We start from the raw sequence: 20,531 nt of genomic DNA on the forward strand, positions 1-20,531 counted from the left end.
GTGGACTTGCTGTTTCCACCCACCCACCACCTGCTTCTCCTGGGGTGGTAAGCAATTTCTTGAGCTAAAATTCATTCATCGTTCTATGGCATGATTTCATTCTTGCCTGGCTGAGCACAGCCAGAGGAAAAAGACACTTTGCTTTGCTGTCTGAGATGCAGTTACCACCACAGCCCCGCCTTCCCTGCATGTGTGTGCTGGAAATTTGTGCTGGGAGCCTGTGAAAGGAATAGCACAGAGCTCTCCATGTGCCTGACAGGACCGGAAGCCTCCCCAAAAATCCTTGCCGGCGGTAGTAACACCACCCACCAGCCCGGTGGACATTCAGAGAAAATGACAAGAACAATAGCAGGAAATGTCTAAGGGTGGAAACAACAAACCGACCATAGCCCACGTTTCTGGGGGCTTCCTGATCGGCTTGATTTGCCTCAGCAGGAGCACTTCGGATAACCTTGGATTTACCCCACCAGGGCAAAACCTTTCCCCAGTGAAGCCACGTTTGTTCCAGTGCTTCCTGGGGCACGGGGACACTTGCTGCCAAGCACAAATAAATAAACAAACACAACATGAAAGCTCTAAGGTAGGTCAGATGCATGAAGCAGGATCGGGACGCTGCTGTCATTGTGCTCAGGGTGGCAGCAGCTTGGTGCATGCCCCGCTGCTCCTGGTGGACAGTCTGTCCATTCCCACAGGACACGTTCCTTGCCTCACATCAGCCTTCACCCTGGAAAAATGGACTGTGAGTTCCTGTAAGTGAATGACAGCAGAGGACAGAATCCAAGAAACTGTTTGCATCAAGAAACAAATAAAACAAGTAACAGCTCCTACTGGGTGTTCCCCTTCCTGCCTTGCTGCTCTTTTTCTGTCCCTGCTGTCCAAGTCGCTCTTGGCAAGCAGTGCAGGGGAAGGCATGTGTGTATTTGTGAGGGCCACATAATATGGGGAATTTTTAAAAGGACCTAATAAAGCTCAGTGCCTGAAGCACACTGACTGTCAGCTGCACATACCCATCTAACTCCTTTGTCAAGGGCTTCTGAGGGCACTTACAGGTTCAGGCAGTCGTGACTAAAGCACAACACAAAAGGCAAGGAATGGTTTGTTAAAAAAAGGTCTGAAGGAGGCAGATGGGATCCCTGTAAGTTGCAGCTTTCCATGATAGTAAACTAGTTGTGCTTTAACAGCCACATGACAGCCAGGATGCAGGGGAGGTGTCATCACACCAATTATAATGCTTTGGTTGGGTTTTCACATTTTCAGTGTAACAGCCTGAATCCTCTGGGGCTCATTTTCATCTTTAGTATTATTCTCAGACTACATTCAGTCAATCACATGGGGTACCTTAGGTCAGAGTGCTGGATGCTGGGCAGCACTTACTTCTTAGATCAACAAGTAGGCTTGTAAGTACCATGTTCCTTGAAACAGCACTTTTTAAGCCACCACTGCAGAAAGCAGATAGATAATGCCTTGTTTGCACCAGACGTCCATTATAAAGTCTGTGCAGTCATTAGCAGCAAATCTGAGTCAAGTCAAACCAAAAATCACAGAAATCTCACATGTACAGTGAGCATCTATAATTAATAATACCAGCTAACAGATCTACCAGGGATAAGCATGGTCTGATGTATGATTGGACCGTATAGGATTGGCAAAATGTACTGTATCAAGGTGGGGAAATGGAGGCAAAGTGATTTACTGGAGGCTACAGCAGGGATAAAACAGACAACTCTAGCCCATGATTGCTATTTTTGTCAACATTGCTTTTCTAGTAAATAACTGCTGTACCTTTTCAGTGATGATCAGATTGCCATATGCAGGAGTCATCTGTGTGTGCTCCTAAACTGCTTAAAGTCACACATGATGGGGGCAGGCAGGGATTCAAAATATCCAAAATGGGAAACCTGCAAGGAATGGAATCCTGGTTTGTGAGCAGTAAGGAACAAGCTGCCATTGACTTTGGATGGAGCCAGTGCTCTGCCTCAGCAGAGGAAGAAGACTGAGCTGGAGTCTGGCGTGGAAATAACCTGTGCAGGAATTCAAGGAAGACAAGAAATAAGAAGGGGGGGGGGGGGGGGGGGGGGGCAGGGGGAGGGCAGCCTGTATGAGAAAAAAGCTTGTCTTTCACTCAGTGTGCACATATCTACATATATATGTATTAGGGCAAATCCACAAATCAGAGCATTTTCAGGTGTGCTCTCAGGTATTCCTGGTTAGGCTTGGACTGTAACATATCTAACATATGTGTCAACAACTAGTATATACTTGCCTTAAACATCCCTTAATCTTCTCATTGACTTGAATGGGCATTACAGTAGGCAGATAATACTGTGCTTTTTGGTGCTGCTGTTTACCTAGATACCTTGCGTGAACAGTAAGACCAGAGATATTATAGTGTAGCTCAGTGCATCATTTCAAATAATTTCTTCAGAAGAGATACAACACTTGCAATGAGTCTCAGAGTGAAACTTTGGTGCACATCTTCATGGCATTAAAGAACTTCTACATCTTATCAACTATCTGTGCAACCAGAAAATTAGAATTGTCCGTGATTTTTTTTTCCTGCAGTTCTACTATTTATCTTAACAAAGATCTTCAGTTTGCTAAGAACTATGTGGCACTGCAGAGAAACAAGCAAATGTTGATGTAATTACTGCTACATTGTATTAGCATCCATTCCAGGCAATCTAAGTAATGGGTACATCAGAGGAAGAATAATATTTACATCAAAAGTATTTATGTCCTTGAGATTGAAAAAAACCCAATCTTTGGCGCAAAACTAGTAGAAAGAATTGTCACTACAAGCTGAGCAAGAGAGGAAAAGTGCATTTGAGAAAAAAATTCAGAAGGGAAAAAACAGCAGCACACACTTTCGTCTGTTGTATGTAGACTGGCTACAGAGAAAGTCTTTTCATTAGGTCACTTGCTAGCTCTGTAAAATGACAGACTTTCTTTTTCCTCAGAATGTCTGGATGTACATATCTTTGCTGGAGTTTGTATGGCACAGTCAAAATGGCTTTTCTGAGCGTCCCCAGTGAGGGGCAGAGTAATGTACATTCCACATCATGTACATCCCATGCTTCACCCTGGATAATCAGAGCTGCAGATTAGCACAGCCCAGGGAGTGCTGTGCACTGCATGGACTCATGGCCCTGGCTTCATTGTTCCTCTGCGTTCACTCTTCTCTGAGCAAAAAGGCCATACACACAGCTTATGGAAAGATATAGGGAAAAAAATATTATCAAGTGTCTCCAAAACCCATTAAGTCTTTTCACTCTGGTGGACTCATGAACTTTCTTCCAGGCCCTTTTATGTGAAAGTTCTCCTATACACAGACTGAAAAATTGCATTGCACTAACAAGATGTCCATTGCTGGTAGCACGGTCAGGCATCTCTCAACATCAATGGCAGCATTCATGCAGCCTGTATCATCATTTCCCAGTGGTTATGACAAACAGAAATGCACCAGAAGGTGAGTAATAATTTTTAGGGAATTATAGTTATATAACATACTATATGTTATTTTTTATATATATATATAAAATAATATGTAATATGTTATATATAACACTGCAGTGTGAGCACACACAGACTTCCTCCCTTGAAGTATGGGTGATCCCATCAGCTGCAGCTGATGCTTAGATTTTCCCCTTTCTGTAACATATTTACAGAACTTCTAAAGCTGCACGCACGCTTCACCCTAGAAGCTGGAAAGGGTCTTGGTCCCCTGTGAAGCATAATCCCCTGTGCTCTGAACACCTCTTTACTGAGGAGCGCAACCTTTAGTGAAGGTAACAAGACAGCCAGCCTGCAGATACGAATGTTGGTTGAACAGTCAAAAGTGAATGCCCTTGGCTTACATGAGGGAGAGAGGAGAAAAAGAGAAAGGACAATGAGGAGACAGTACACATGGGGATAATGCTTTAACAGGAAAGGAAGTGATATGATTGGAGAAGTAACGAATGGAGACAGGCTGCGAGGAGCAGGCGAGTTGCAGGGAGGCAGGGGTGGCCAGGATGTTCCAGAAGGACAGGCATGGGGCACAGGGAAGGGTGATGAAGGGATGGGATCCACCAGGAATGTCAGCACAGGAGTGAGAAAGGATGCAGCAAGCAGCAGGAAGAGGACGTAGAAAAGGAAAGAGAACAGGTGGAGGAAAAAGAAAGGAAAAGGAGATGGACAAGGCTGGTATAGAACATGTTTGCCTGTCCTCTGGTATTCTGCACTGTGTTAGCAGAAAACAGTACCAGTGTGCTGGGGCTGAGGAGCTAGCTTAAATCAAGGGAACCTGTAGGTCTCTGGTTACTTGAAACTGAGAGCGAGTCACAGCAACACTTCTCTCTAGTCCAAGCATGCAGCTACAGTTGATTCACAAGGTTGGAGGGGTGGTGGATGCTGGAAGAAGCATTAAAATCAGAGCAAAGGAGTCAGGGCTGAGCAGGTCCAGAGAGGAAAGCTGGATTCAGGACAAGTTGGGAAAACCTGTCATGCTTCTAAGGCACCATCCAGTGTCTGCTCTTGATTCCTGTGCTCCACAGATAACTGCTATCAGTTCGCTTGCTGCCCAAGCATGTCCTGTGCACATTTCAGGTACAAGAGTGCTCCACAGCTGAGGAGCAGACAAGTATCGTGAAGTCCCCAAACAGTACTCTGGGTCACCACCAGAGCTGATATCCTGATGTCCTGGAGCCCTGCCAGGTTCTCCTCTTGTGTTGTCCCCTCTGCCCCTGCCCTTCACTGCAGTGGCCCATGGGTGACTGAGAGGGACAGGACCACTGCTCTCTGCAAGATTCACTGTGCAAGACAGTTGTCGGCTCCCTGGGAAGAGCAGCCAGGAGAACAGAGAGCACCTACACAGGTCTCGCAGTCCAAGGGCAAGAGGCCAGAGCAGATGGTTGAGGAAAAAGCTGCAGTGACCTGAGGTCCAGGCAGAAGACCATGCGCCCGCTCCAGCCCTAACTAACAGTGCTACCTTTAAACCCAGCCTCCCATGTGTTTTGCTTTTCAGTGCAGCACTCCTTGCACTCTGAGCTTGCAGAAGTTTATTGCATTTCTGCTGCAGCCCCTCCAGAAGCAGCTGTAATTTTCAATAAGGATAAAAATTGAACAGCCAGTGTCTGAAGTTTCTGCTGTGGATAGCCACTTAACCTGGAGGTTATAGGACCCACCTTGCAGCAGCTGGCTCCCAGGCTATCCTTATGGCCATTCTGCTGCAACCCAAGGAGTGTAAATTTGATGTAATAGAATCATTGAATCATTTAGGTTGGAAAAGACCTTTAAGATCATAGAGTCCAACTGTTAACTTAGCACTGCCAAGCCCACCACTAAACCATGTCCCTAAGCACCACGTCTATACAACTTTTAAATACCTCCAGGGATGGTGACTCAACCACTTCCCTGGGCAGCCTGTTCCAGTGCTTGACAATCCTTTTGGTGAAGAAATTTTTCCTAATATCCAATCTAAACCTCCCCTGGTACAACTTGAGGCCGCTTCCTCTCGTCCTATCACTTTTTACTTGGGAAAAGAGACTGATCCCCATCTCGCTACAATCTCCTTTCAGGTAGTTGTAGAGAGCAATAAGGTCTCCCCTCAGCCTCCTTTTCTCCAGGCTAAACAACCCCAGTTCCCTCAGACAGCCCTCATAAGACTTGTGCTCTAGACCCTTCACCAGCTTCATTGCTCTTCTTTGGACATGCTCCAGCACCTCAATGTCTTTCTTGTAGTGAGGGGCCCGAAACTGAACACAGTACTCAAGGTGCAGCCTCACCAGTGCTGAGTACAGGGGGATGATCACTTCCCCAGTCCTGCTGGCCACACTATCTCTGATACAGGCCAGGGTGCTATTGGCATTCTTGACCACCTGGGCACACGGCTGGCTCATATTCAGCCAGCTGTCAACCAACACCCCCAGGTCCTTTTCTACCAGGCAGTTTTGCCTGGCTCATGCTCTGCCCTGAGCTCCCCATGACCCTTAGCAGCTCATCTCTCAGCTGATAGTATAAATTGTGGACAAAAAGGGTATTCCCAGTCTGTACATGGGAGCCTGAAATCTCTTCAGGGCAAATACTTTTAGTAATTTCTTTTTTTTTTTTTACTTCCCTTCATTAAAAAAGAAGGTGGAGATAAAACTCACACCCTTTTCCAGGCTTCCTGCCTTCCCTGTAAATGCTGCTAGGTAACTGAATGTGTATCTCCAGTATACCAGTACGTATAGGAATTGCACAAAAACATCCTCCTTGCTTGGCAGCTTGTAGTATGGCTGCTGCATAAGGTCACCCGTTCTTTTTGATTGTACATCCACGCTACCCTGGGTAATTCTGCAGTAGCCAGTGTTGCTGCACTATGGAAGAACGAGCACTCAAAAGTCATCCCCCAATTGCTCTCCCTCTATTTCTTGGACCTCTCCCAAGATATAAATAACAGAGTCCACTGTACAGCTGAACTGGCATCTGGCATCTGTTGCTAAACCTAAATGAATTTTCATGTGCATAGCTGCAATGTGCCAGCAAACTGTTTTTCACAGGGCTGGCCACACCTGTGTTGCTTTTCTAGTCTCTGAGTGCGTGCTGCCGTGCATGGGGACTTTGTGCTGGAGGGAACTGCACGTGCAACCCTCATTTGCCTGGACCACATCTTGCAACACATGCCCTCCAAACCCAGGTCCCACCACAATCGTTGTGACCTTTCTGGACCCTATTCCCAGTGCTCAAAGTGCCTGGCCAGTCCACTGAAGTACACCTCAATGGTAGGAGCAAAGCACAGCGTGGGAGGGGGAGGGGATTTCACGACAGCAAGCCACATGGGTATGTTTGTTTCTTGTCGTCTTGTGTGTCCTCAGGCATCCCAGGGACAACTCTCCTGGTGCTTGGCCTGCCAAAATTACTTAAAGCTGTGGGAGACCAAGCAAGTTTCTGCAGGGTTCTGTGTCTTCCCTGAGTCTTTGCATCTTCACCTTCCAATTACAAAGTACACTGCAAATGTCCTCTCTCAGATGACTATTTTATCTTCCCTGCCTTTCTCCTACCATCCCAGTAAGTACTGAACAATGAACGACAAATGATGTGCCCCTGTACTTGCAGTGTAAGTCCCATACGTTGTCCGGTGTGACTCCCTGTCTGTCTGGACACGGAGAGTTGTGTGTTTGGTTTTGTGCAGCCTGAGTGTTTCATATCAGTTGTGGCTCTCAATTCCTTTACTTTATTTTAATATTTTGGACACTGAACCAAGAGGCTCCAGAAGCAGGAGGCTTGCCCTCTTTCTGGGCTGGGAGGGAAGAAGAAAACAATAGCAATGTTGAAGATGCAAAACAAAACCCAGCTTTACCAGGAGGAGCCTAAATATCCATTTTCATCTCACAGGGCTGGGCCGAGAAACCAGGACATTTGTGCCATTTGTTTTAAACACAAGTGCTCCAAGAGCTGGATGATTCAAAAGCCAGACTCTGCCAGAGTGGATTAAGCTCTCGGGGTCTTTACTTGGCTGGTCAGAGAAATGAAGGGTTTCGGTCAGATCTGCCAAGTCCTGCCTGGAGCTGGTCAGGAGCACAAACGGGAGCTTTCAGATCCAAATATTCCGGTATAAGCAGACAGGGAGAAAATAAGTGGACTCTTTGCTCTTTCACCTCTTTGGCCACTGGCCAGGGGACTGGGTTCAGACCAGGGTTTGGTTTTTTTTTTTCCTTCTTCCCCTCTATTTCCCAAAGGAGGGTCAAGCCATGTGCTCCTATCCTGTAAGGGCAAGCATCCAAGGCACAGTGATTCACTGAATTCCAGTCAGTGATCTGCCCTCTCCTGAGAGAGTGGGAAGTTTTTAAGGTTGCAGTCTCTCCCAGGCTGGAGATATCTCCTGTTTGAAGAAGACTGGAAGAACTTGGCCCTGGAAAGCTCACGCTCGTAAAAGTCCCCAAACAAGTGTCGGCTGTAAATGCCGTGGGGGTAAGAAGTGTGTTAAGGTGATATGAGGATGATACTGGAATGAGATAACATCCTTCTAAAATAGAGAAAAAGCAGGTCATGAAAAAGTTGTTCCAGTTGGAAGAAGAGTCACCTCAGAGAGCACTGGAGGTCCCCATGCTTGGGAGATTTAATGCTGCATCAGGCAAACCACGGACAAAAATTAATACACAAACAGTGTTGTTTTGGCAAGGAAAGGGACTTGATCATCTAACTTCTGCAACTCCAAGTCAAAGCATTTGTGTTATGTCGACACTAAGCCTTCTATACCTGCAGCAGGCAACATTTTACTAACTAGATCAGGGTAATGATTGTTGGGTTTTACACATCATCATGTTTAGCTCAAGAAATCCTGTGTCCAGTGCTTGACTTGCTGGCCTTGATTTGTCTAACCCAGCAGGGATTAACCTGGTCCTAAACAAGGCAGATGCAAAAGATCAATATACAGCTCTTTTTCTATGCACACATTTATACATTTACTTCAGACAGCAAAGAGAATTACAGCAAGTTTTTCCTCTCTTCCCAAGTTCATCAGCTGGTACTAGGATGCAACTTTTGCTTGGTAAAGGGAATGGTTTCCCTTCCTATGTATCCAGGAAGTTTCATATAGATTACCAGAGCAACTCATTCAGCATCATGTCTGAATCTCATTTCCAAGCATTGATTGGTGATAATGTATTCCCAGTTTTTCAAGTCACAGAGGTTTTGCCTTTTCAAAGATGCTAATTATGTTTGATTATCAGCTGCACTCTGTAAACAACAGCCTTTTGGAAATCACAAGATGTGCACTGCCAGCTTTCCTCTTTGAGGGTGAGCTGTTCAAAAAGGATGAGCTCTGCAGAAAGACTAAACTAAGAAGCATTGAATTACTCAGCTCTGGAATCCCATTTCAGATCCTGCAAGAGACCTGAAATCAAGCAGGTTTTTTGCCATCAGCACTGGCTGTGTGTTGATATATAGTGACATCTACGAATGGTCCAGCTGGCTTTGGCACAACTGCCAGTGCTTGCTAAGAAAACTAAGCCAATGTGGAAACTAAATCAAGTATTAGTCAGTGATTCCCCCCTCCCCTACAGCAGATGAAAGCCACTGTTCATGGCTGTGGCATGTAAGTTTCAGCTCCAGTTTCTTAGGCATGTTGGTTTACAGCCAGGCTGCTGGTGCTTGGCAGTGGATACGGGTATAGGAAGCATGTCAAGGACTGAGGTGCTGGACTGGGATTTAGGGTACGGTTCCCCATATCTTCCCCAGTTCTGCTGGTTTCAAGAGCCTCAATGCAAAACTTACACATCTTGCAGGGAGAACCCTTTCCCTTTGCAAGTTCATTTTCCAAGGTTATTCTGAACCTGGGCGAGCTAACAGGTACCCTGCTGCCCCAAAAACCTTTACAGTGACCAAGAAGTGGTAATGAGAGGCCCATGGAGTGGAGCATTTTTGCCAGTGCTCTTTTGCACTGTGGGAAAAGGCACATGGATCCGCTCATAGAAGGGTTGGATCCTGCACGTTAAGTTTCAGTTTCTGTTTTTTCTGTATAGTCAAAAGCTTTGAGAGGGCAAGATCCTTGAAACAGGCACGGAGTTTGTGCAGAGATCAGTTTCATCCCTAAAGGCAAGCCCAGTTATCCCTAAACTTGGTGTTTAACTTTCTGTTTAGTAAACATCAGAGGGGTTTGTTGCAGTTCTCTGCTTGTGAATCTGCCATTTTAATACCAGCTGTAACACCTCAGGATGTTCAGCTCTGAGAGACCTGGCACTAATTACTGATAGACAGGCCATGTCTTTTTTGTGCCTTTTATATAGGGTTGATTTAGGGTGTCAGTCAAGCAATAGCAAAATAATCAGTTTACAGATGAGCCGTCCCCCACTCTACATATGCATCCGTCACCTTTTCCCTTCGAGTGCTTACCCTGATTCGGTCTTTCCTGTTTTCCTCTTAAGTTCTGAATACTTGTATATTTTCCTTATTAGTGCTGATGAATGTTCTTGTTTCCACTGACATGTCAGTGTGTATGCTGCAGACATAACTTCTATTACATTTCTATCTTCACTGCAGAAATGACATAAGTATTTCTCAGGTGCAACCCAGCATGCAGAGCTAGTACAGGCTAAAGAAACTGGTCTATAAACCTGCAGCTGTTCTCCCTGTTTATAATGCTGTTACCATCCCACCCCGAAAAACAATACACTGCTGAGCCAAATGTATGTATCTCTAGAAATCACATGTCTGCCGGAGTTAATTAGCTGGATAGAGGAGGCTGTTTTCTTCAGGCATAGTTCTGCTTACCTGGGATTTGTGTGCTCCTGTTGCAAAGCAGTGTGACTCTGCACCAGCTGTGTGAGTGCCCTGCAGGATCCTGCTCAAGGTGCCTCCTGGGGTCGAGGTAAAGGCACCTTGGGCCAGAACAGCCTCTGCCTTTCAGCAGAGAGGAAAATGACAGCCCAAGTCTGTGGGTTTCAACACCTTAGCATGAGAAACAGAGGAAAGCCTTCACCTAGAGAAAGAGCATTCAGCACCTTCAGGCTGTAACACAAAACAGAGCCCTATATCCAAGCATAATGTTTGCAGGGTACTGAGTGCTAAACATAAATGCACATGTATACATACCACAGTGCCAAACATCTCCTTCTGCCTCTTCACTTCTTAGATGTCCCTTCTTAACTCCCCTTTTTATCACCTAAATTAGTCTTCTGTGCTGCCTAACAGCTCCTTTGGTCCCTGATCACTGCGTCTCTGCAGGAGGGTTCATTTGCTGCTTCTGCCTCCAGTCCTCTCAGAAACTGCATTGGGTGCCTTGCCTACACTCATATAGCCACCTGGTTATGTTGAAATGCCACCAAACACACAGACCAGACTTCCTTTAGCAGTTTGTTTGCCTCCCCTTCCCCTGCAGTACTGAACGGTTCTGGTCTGAATTTTGCAGGGCATGATGTCTGATAGCTACCGACTATGTAGCCTTAAAAAAAATTTTTTTTTTCCCCCATCATTGGGGAGTTTCAAGCCCCAGCTGGAAGAAGCCATGAGCGTCCTGATCTGATCTCAACGGCTGACCCTGCTTTGAGCAGGAGGTTGGGTTAGAGACCTCCTGAGGTCACTTCCAGCCTGAATTATCCTATGAGCCTTTAATCTTACTAACCAAGGAATCGGGGTGTCCCCAAACAACAGCAAAATACTGTCCAAGAGACAGCATCCCTTCTGCTGTTCGTGGTTTCTTCCCCTTTATAGCAGGCCAGCACCACTAATGTGAGCAGGAGGGTCACCTGGCTTACATGGGCAGCTCTTCTCAGCCCCACTGAAAATCATGTTATACCCTCAGGTGCTTATAGCAGCCGTCCATTGAAGAAAGCTACAGGACAGACAGACTAGTAGCCAGGCAGGCTTGGCTTTCTGACTGGCAAAATCTCCCATTTGTTTCTGTGGTATTTGGGGAAATAGGGCTCCATGTACATCCACTGAAAAAACATACCCATGTCAAAGCAACTCTGGAGTCCCTGAGCCATTTTTACTCCTTGTATAAACAGTTTAGCAAATCTCTGTGATCAGATAACTGCTTGGGCAAATAAGCAGCAATACCGTCTGTTTTACACCACTTCTACCTCATCTGGATGTCCGTTTTGTTTCTTATTTTTTTCACTTCAGCACTCCAGATATTGTAGTTGTTTATTTAACTGACTATTGTTGTGGCCGTCTTTCAAATGCCAGCCTGAAATCTGCTAAGAAGCCAGGAACAAGGGAATTATAAGGTTTCCTTGCCAGGTGTCAAATGACAATTAAAGCACATCCTTTTTAAACTGGGCTAGAAGAAAAGGACATTATTCAATATTTAACAGGTTTACACGGGAAGAATGTAGGCACTTTGTATATGTACGTATGTGTACATGTGCATTCTGAATGGATTTATTACTATTTAAACCATTATGTAGCATGCTGCTCGAAACAGGTGTGATATTAGTGCATTTTGGTTTTCAGGCCAAATTTGCATCTCTGTTGTCTCTTGTTACCAAAAAAGCAGGCCGTTCTTATCACTCAGCAATTCTGATCATATGAAGCTCACTAAAAAAATAAAAAGTGTGCAAAACAACCTTCAGTTTGCATTATGATTTTAATTTTTACATTGCTGGCCCCTAGCTAAAATGGCCAAAGGAAGTGGTGAAGACTCTAGGTCCAAATTTTCCAGTGAGGTCTGTGGTGCCCAGGTGGTTTACTGATGAATGTATACAACATACAACATCTCACATGGAAACTGTACCCTTAAGTATTTGTTACCTCAGCACCTCAGCAGCGTTACCTCAGCCTTTAAGCCTAGAGGGTACAGATGAGAGTGGTATAAAATGGAGCAAAAAGGTGTAAAGCAACCTCCTGTGGATATTAATGCTTGGTATATGACCCCTGTGCCACGTAACAGGTACCTTCTGGCTGAATGATCTGTATTTTTCCTGCCACAATTAGGTATTCAGACTCATTCTACACAGTGCCTGGGAGACTCTCAGTCTGCCTGCACTGATTTCAGTGGAAGAAGGCCAATTTGCACCTGTGGGATGAGTTTGTATGCATTCTTATTCAGTGTCACATAGGAAATCTGTGTCCCTACCAGCTTCACCCATGTTTCTAAATACTGGCAGCTATGTCTCCATCCCTTTCCACTTTAGCAAGTTGTTGTTAATACCACTTCTAAAAGGAACTGAAGAAGAGATTCATGAAAAAAACCCACAAGATGTCTTGTCAAAGTAGGGTAACCTAATGTTTTACCTGCCCAACTTGTTTTAATGGTGAGGGTAGGCTGGCACAAAGGAAGCAGAAACTGAGGAAGTAAACCAGGAGAGGAGAATAAAGGCGATATAAACAAGTAAAAACAAAACAGCAAGTAGCCAGAAAGTAAGAAAATATAAATCAAATCAGTTGCTGGGTGTGCATGTGCAAGTGCACATGTGCATGCATTAGAAGGAAACTTTCTCTGGATGACCAAACCAAATTCATGACAAACATTCTAGTTTTAAGCTGGTGCACAAAAAATGGTGCACTTATGATCACCCCAAATTACAAGGACTCTACTTGCTTATAACCTTACTCACATCAACATCAGTTGCCTCACACCACGTATGTTTTCATTGTCATAAATTATTAACTAATGTCCAGTTTATTTGAAAGAAAAAGGACTTCTTTCTTCCCCTGTATTTTGTTGTTGCTGACTTCTACGCACTCCCATTTTACAGTCTTTTCCTGGATCATATAGCGAGCAAAATGTACCAGGATACAGAATATGTATCCTGAAAATGCTGCTTAGTGATTAACTTGGGAAGAAAAGAAATATACCAGTAAACCCCACCTCACCCAGCTCCACAATGTAATTTCAGCAGACAGCACAGCAGAATACTTCAGATGTCTTTATCAGCAAAGTATAAATGTATGTGGATCTACTAATGTTCCCAGGGATAGGGAAGCAAAAGAAGCCACCTTCCTGTTGACTTCTAAATTCATTAAGTAGGAGTATGACAATGACTGACCTCAGTGACAAATTAATTTTTCACTTCACTAGGTATTTTTAAAAATTTCCTGGGAAGAAAAGTCAAGATAAAACAGTATTTTTTGAAAGCATTCTTCCTGAATGACAACATGAGGGGGAATATCAATCCAGTATCAAATTGTTCCATTTCAGCAGAACTAAATATTTTGTTTCAAAATGTTTTGCATTTTTTAAGTTTTTGTATTGATTTGGAGAAAATATTAAGTGGATTGGAGCAGAACTTTCCAACAGTTCATTTTAAAATCACTGGAATTAAGCCATTTCAAGTTGGGGATGAGGGAGTTGCCTTTAAGAGAGAAAAACAGCGGTTCGACAAACCACCACAAATTTAAGACCATTAAGTATTCACATACTTCAGGAGAGGAGAATCTGCCTTTTTCCATCTGCAACAACTTGAGGCTGTGATACTTTTGCCTCCCTCTAATGAAAAGTGTTATCAGCAAGTGCCACACATCTTTTATCCTTGCACAATTAGAAAGTGGGTAAAAATTTCCCAGGTGGGTGCCTTAAGTTAGACCCCTCCATGTATATTTAGACACATGAATTTCACAAGCAACTCGTGTTGTCAAGCCCCTGAAAGGAGCAGTCCCTCCCTCCCTCCTCCCTGGCTGCTCACTGTCACCTTCTTCTCGCCCTCTGCCTTGTGATCGAACAAGCATTAATGAAGCCCAGTGCTGAGCAGGGCTGGGAAAGAGCGAAAATATGTCCCTTTGGCTTGGATCAAGGCACTGATCCTTCACCTGAGAAGCGGTGGCAGAAAGGCAGGAGCAAGCAGCCATGGGTGAGGAAAGTACTGGGCAATGCTGAATTGTCACATTCAAAAAAATATGGTCCAATAAGCTGTGAGAAGCTACAGTTCTTTCTGTAGACAAGGGAGTTTTAGGTAACTATCCGTGCTCAAAAGTGTTCATCTTAGCTCATGTTACAGGTTGGGGGTTTTTTGGTCAAAAGTGAGAAAATAAAGATGGTGGTATACGTAAAAATAGAGGGAGAGAGGGAATATTACTGCACCTGCATAAACCATGTCAATAAAAGGAGGTTTGAGTTAAAGTAATGGAGAATCTAACCCTGCTTAAAGTGTATCCCAAATCACAATCAACACACCTTAAGGAGTGAGTGCCATTAGGTCTCACCAAGAGAAATGAGAGTGCTGAATGCTTACTGCCTAGCAAAATAAGTTTGTTTCTGAGCAGCCTGTGTATTTTATTACCTGAAGCCTCTGGGGTCCCCAGTATCATGCAGTAACACTAGAAAGCGTGGAGAGGTATCCCAAAGTTTTACTGTCAGGAATGGGCAAAGTACTGGTTCAAGAGAAATCCCTAACACAACTGGCTGACTGCCAGCTTCCAACAACTATTCCGAGTTTCATTGTCTGGAGTACAGAAGTGTTAGAAGACACCTATTCCTCCAATTATTACTGCACATTTACAGTTATATCCCATACTGTGATTTCTAAAATGAAAGTGCATATCTGAGAGGTGTTACAGAATTGGGGTGAAGGCATACCGAGGTATATTTTTAGTCAATCTGTACATGCTTTTGCAGAAATGGATAATAAGAGAATTACTGTGTCTCTTTTAAATAGATGTCTGGTTTACAAATCATTCACATGCCCTTCATGTGCTAGGAAACCAGTTGTGAATAACAAGAGTGAAAGTTGCTCCTGATGACATTTGAAATGCTACTTCATACCTAGGAAACAATGGCTTACTGAAATAATTTTTACATGTTTTATTTTTGTGTGTATGTGCATGTCTGTATGTCTTCCACAGGCTGGAACAAGAAATACAGAAATTAGAAAGTGAGGAATCCCAAATATCTGCCAAAGAACAAATTATTTTGGAGAAACTGAAGGAGACTGAGAAATCCTTTGACAACTTGCAAAAGGTATTAAAAAAAAAGGGCACTCGAGCACAGATTGAAACCAAGGTAGACTCTTAGCATTGTTTGAAAGCAGCAGTTATAATTCATGCACTTATGGGAAGATTGAGGGCAGCTGCAGAGCACGTAGCTCAAACCAGGATGAACAAGACTAGAAAAGATACAGAGGCGTCAAATCTATTTTGATTGGGTTATTTGGATTTCCCCTTCCCACTCCAGCTTTTTGAAAGGGGATTTCAGAGACTATGTCCCTAGCTTATCTGCAGGGAAACAACGTGAGCTTTCAGCCCCACTGAAAGATGTCAGCAGGATCCTGAAAGGCATCTCAAACTTCCCTGCTCCCAGTGGCACCCAGAGATAGTGGCATTCACCACAAGTACCACTTCTGAACATTACAGCTTGCAACAAACAGCAGTGTTCTCCTTTTAGTTACACCATGTCCCTCTCCCTCAGCCTCTAATGGCACCTAAACCTGAGGAGCCACATCCCTAGTTACCCATTTAAAAATTACAAAGAACCATAAAAGCAAGCCTAGCATAAAAATCAAGACTTCATGAAAATTATACCCACATATAAAAAGTTTAACCAAATGTCTTATTTTTTCCCTTCGCAGAATTTCTCACACCAGGATGGTGGTAAGTGCCTTTTTATTATTGTATAGCTTTGGATTTAACAAGAGTTGTTACTATAGCTTTGTTGCAAAGGTTTACAGCATGGGAGTTGTTCTCTTCATTATATGTTTCTGATTTATTGCTAGAGCCATTGCCTTTTTCTTTGGTATTGCTATAGTGCAAGCACAAACATCACTACTGTGGTGAAACAGTATTCCTTTGGCAGACCTCCACCTCTTATGTGAAGCAAGGGGAAAGAACAGCATGGATGACTTAAAACAGACATCGTACAGCTTCTGTTATTAGCCCCTTTCACCACATGATAGCCCTGCACTGCAGACTCCTTTTCACCTCTCTGTGGTAAATCTTCTCCATTGTATGTGCTCAAGCTCTGTTCATAAACAGTTAAATACAATGAGGACTATTCCTAATATACAGGAACAACTATTAAAATTAGATTACTTCACTGATGAATGATACTCTCTGTGTGATGATTCTTACAGAAGGAAAACCTCACATGGGTGGATGAGGATGTAATAATTCCTAGTTTGTCCACTCAGTGTCACACTATGTGTGATCAGTCTAAATACTGAGCTATAAGTTTAGGTGTCTGAGTGAGCAAATAATGTGGTTGATTTCCAGGAAGTTAGAGAGACCCTTGTAGTGCTTCTCCAGGACCCTCAGGACCCAGGAAGGATATCCTGCTGATCCATCTGCAGATAAATCTGTGCTCTAGACACTCATTCTCAGTACATGTCTTTGAACTGACAAGATTCAAAATACTGAGGTCAAGACTAGCTCCTCCAGCTGCTGACAAAGCCATGCCCAACTGTACTGTGAGTACAGATGAGCGATATGTAGGATGATACTAACATTAAAGCACTGGGACACAATGGCAGGTTAATACGTAGTATATGAGCTGAATTGGAGCTGTAGTTTTGAGGTGATTAATATTACTTAGTAAGAAGGTTGTCTTTTTAACTCGAAGATCTAGTTCAGAAATTTTCACTTCTGTTAGCAATGTAATTCAAGTTTTACATTAAATGCCATTGTCAAAAAAAAAAAAAAAAGTCCCAGATAGGATGCTCCATGGTAAGAACTTACTCTTCCTTCCTCCTGGAGCATTTGAAATTGGCCACCACAAAGTAAATAAAAATCCAGAACGGCAAATATTTTGTTCCTATGCAGAGCTTCACCATGGTTGTTGGTAAGTTTCCAAAAGAGAAATGGTGCCTACAGGAATTAGCACCCAAAGTGCACGCAGTCTGCCTCTTCATCCATGTTGTGATAAAACAGGAACCAAAGGAAGCCCCAGCTAGCAAATAGAAAGAGGTAGTGTCCCCGAGGGTATTTTCTTGTAGCAATGTAGTATTTCATTGGGTTCAAGGGGAGCCTCACTGCTCTCCAGGTTTTGCCTGCTTTCAGTGGATCCCTCCCTCACAGACGAGACAGAAGCAAGGATAGCTCGTGATTTCTGAAGGGTAACAGAAAACTGCAAAATTATGCCAAAAAGAAGAGAGTGCCTCCGGAATAAATGTGCAAGCAGAGGGAGCAGGGTTATAGCTAAGTTAATCAGTACCTCTTCTCTTCCAGACCACTTCCTTTAGCTATCTTGTCTCTTCCTCTCGGCAGCTGGTCCTTGTGGGCTGAGGCAGGCCCAGGTCATCCACAAAGCAGTGCAGTACTCTGCTCCTCTAGGGATGACTGAGGCTGCAAGCTGTCCTGCTAGCCCTCCCACTGTGGGTGTAATGTGACCATACATCTTCACATGGCGAAAGCTGAGCAGGTCCTCTGATTTCTGCTCTCTGACAACAATCTGGGAGGGTAGCTGATCAGAGCAGGAAGAAAACACATACATTGCTAGCTGCGAGCCCTTTGGTACCATAGATTTTTCCTTCTTTTAAAAACATGTAGGACTTGCTTTGTTGCAGCAGATCAGCCATCTGTCTGGCAACCATCTGTAACACCTGCTACAGAGGAAAATGGTAGAAGCCATTGGATAATACAGGAAGGCTGTGTAAAACAGAGACACAAACTAATACCAACCTAATGGGGCAATTTCTTCAATTGCTGCCACATCCTGAAAGACTTTGAGTCCATAAATCTCATATTAGTTTGCTCTGCATCCATCCCTTCCTTTATTCTAAACACGATGACAGAAAGTGATTTATCTCACCATTGTGTTCCTGTGCATGTTTTTGTGCCATATATATAGTGGTGACAGAGCTTTTGAGTGTGCAGAAAGCACAACTGCAGGGAGTTCAGAGCCCCCAGGGGTCCAGGTGAAGGCTGCGAGGGAAGGGGAAAAGTGGTGGTGAGCACCAGTGGCTAATCAAGTGACTCTCTGTGTCCTTCCCACCCTTCCCAGAAAACAGCTGTGTTTGGCAATGAGCATTTCTGAGCTTGAAGTTATCCAGGCACAATAAACACAAATCCCATGTTTTCCAGGACATGAACACACTTTGCCTTCATAGATCACTGTGTGAGAGAAAGCAGAGCAGAAATGCTGAGGCTGTGGGCTGTGGCCCTGTCACCTGCAGTCGTGCTTCTGCCAGCTCCTTGGTGGCTTGTCACTGACAAGCTCTCCATTAAACAAGGCCTGAGATGATGCTAGGAATGACATCATTTGCTGCTGCTCATGTCTGCAGTCAAAACCAGGCATGCTGTAATGAACAAATGGAAAGGAGAGAGCTCTTACTCCATGTGTGCATATGTTTATGGCTCAATGTATATACAAAACAAAAGCCACATTAAGATCTGCTGTAACTCCCTTGACTGCTGAATTTGCCTCGGGTGAATTCGTCCTCTGCAATCTTTGGCCATCTGTATGCAAATTACGTGCTGCTACTTCAGCCAACATACAGAAGCCACAATTGCAGTAACTCTACAGTTTGCACAAATGTCTGTTTGAATTTGGTATGTATTAGCATATATTTGGCAAAGATGTGGCTCTGGAAACCTGGACCTGGCCTGGATTGTTTAGTTCCCAGCACATTGCTTAGAGACTCTTCTGTTTTTCTCTCCTCTGATCATGACCCACTACGCAGCCCAACAGCAAAACAGACAAGCATGTCCTCAGAGGAGTCTAGTACGGATCTTCATAGAGTGCTTTCCACATGACCTCTAAAAACCCATCAGTGATAGTTTTTCACTTGAAGGGGTTTAACTTTTTAATGTGATCTGCATCTATGGCTGCCACAATTGCAGCACCTCTGGCCACCTGAGTAAAAACCATTGATCACCACCCTTTGAGTGCAGCTTGTTAGCCAGTTTCATACCTACCCATTTCACAGACCACTCATCCAACCTGTATCTTGCCAGTTTGTCCAGGAGAAGGCTGTGGGAAACAGTGCCAAAAGCTTTGCTGAAGTCCAAGTAAACAACATCCACTGCTCTCACCATGTCAACAGAAGATGTTACTTTGTTGTAGCACAGGTGATCAGGTTAGTCTGTCATGATTTGCCCTTGGTAAATCCATGCAGGCTTTTCCCAATCACCTGCTTCATTTGGTTTGTAATAGTTTCTAGGAGGACTCACTCCATCACTTTCCCAGGGAATGAAGACCAATGGGCCTCTAGTTTCCTGGGTCCTCTTTTGGTCGTTTCCTGTAGATGGGTATGACATTTCCCTCTTCCAGTCATCAGGGAAATCCCCTGATCTCCATGATTTTCAAGTATTACAGACAGTCTACTTGCAACAGTCAGCCACTTCTCTTAACACCCTGGGGTGGATTCCGACAAGACCCATGGATTTATGTGGGTTGAGCCCTTGCAAGAGGCTGCAGAACAGCCCTTCCTCCATTACTGGCAGGTCAACAAATGAGTTGTCGTAGCTACTTGATCTTGTGCTCTGGGGTCCAGCTACACCAGTAAGGACAGATGCAAAGAAGGTATTGAGAGTATCTGCCTTGTCAGCACTGTTAGTGACTAGTTTCCCTGCCCTGTTCAGTAATGGGCCCATGTCCTCCCTGTGCTTCTGCTTACTGCTCATAGATCTGAAGAACCATTTCTTGTTGCACTTGACATCGTTGGCCAATTTCAGTTCTAGCTGAGCCTTAGCCTTCCTGACAGCACCTCTGCCTGCCCTAGCAAGGTTCTGGTCATCCTCAATGGCTATTTGGCTGCCTTTCTGTAGTCAGCATGCTGCTTTTTTGCTTTTAATTGCACCTAAAAGCTCATTGTTAAGCCAGGGTGGTCTTTTGTTCAGCCTTCTTCCTTTCCCTTTGTAGAGGATGGACCGTTCTTGTGCTTTCAGCAGGCACTTTTGAATAACTCCCAACACTCACAAGTTCCTTCGCCCTCCATGAATGCTTCCCGTGGAATCCCTTGCAGCTGGGCTCTGATCATATTGAAGCTGGCTTTTCTAAAATTCGGGGTCTTTGTCCTACTACTGGTCTTCAGTGAGCTCAGCAGGATCTTAAACTCCACAACATTGTGGTCACTGTATCCAAGGCTGTCATTGGTAGTTACATTGCAAAGTAAGCCTTCTCCACTTGCAAGCAGTAAATCTAACAATGTGCTGCTCCTAATCGGCATGTCCAGCATCTATAGCAGGAAGCAGTCCGCAATGCA

The 20,531-nt window shown here is 44.3% G+C and overlaps 1 protein-coding gene across 7 annotated transcripts in view; it reads left to right on the forward strand.

The window, feature by feature from the left end:
- Positions 1-20,531, forward strand: part of PALM2AKAP2 (PALM2 and AKAP2 fusion) — a 283,007-nt gene that overhangs the window by 103,827 nt on the left and 158,649 nt on the right. For all 7 annotated transcript variants that reach the window (XM_052778157.1, XM_052778159.1, XM_052778158.1 and 4 more), the window contains exons 4-5: positions 15,241-15,355; positions 15,963-15,984. In XM_052778157.1, coding sequence (XP_052634117.1) covers positions 15,241-15,355; positions 15,963-15,984 — 137 coding nt within the window. The remainder of the gene's footprint in view (positions 1-15,240; positions 15,356-15,962; positions 15,985-20,531) is intronic.

Source organism: Harpia harpyja, chromosome Z, assembly GCF_026419915.1.
Source record: "Harpia harpyja isolate bHarHar1 chromosome Z, bHarHar1 primary haplotype, whole genome shotgun sequence".
Classification (NCBI taxonomy): domain Eukaryota; kingdom Metazoa; phylum Chordata; class Aves; order Accipitriformes; family Accipitridae; genus Harpia; species Harpia harpyja.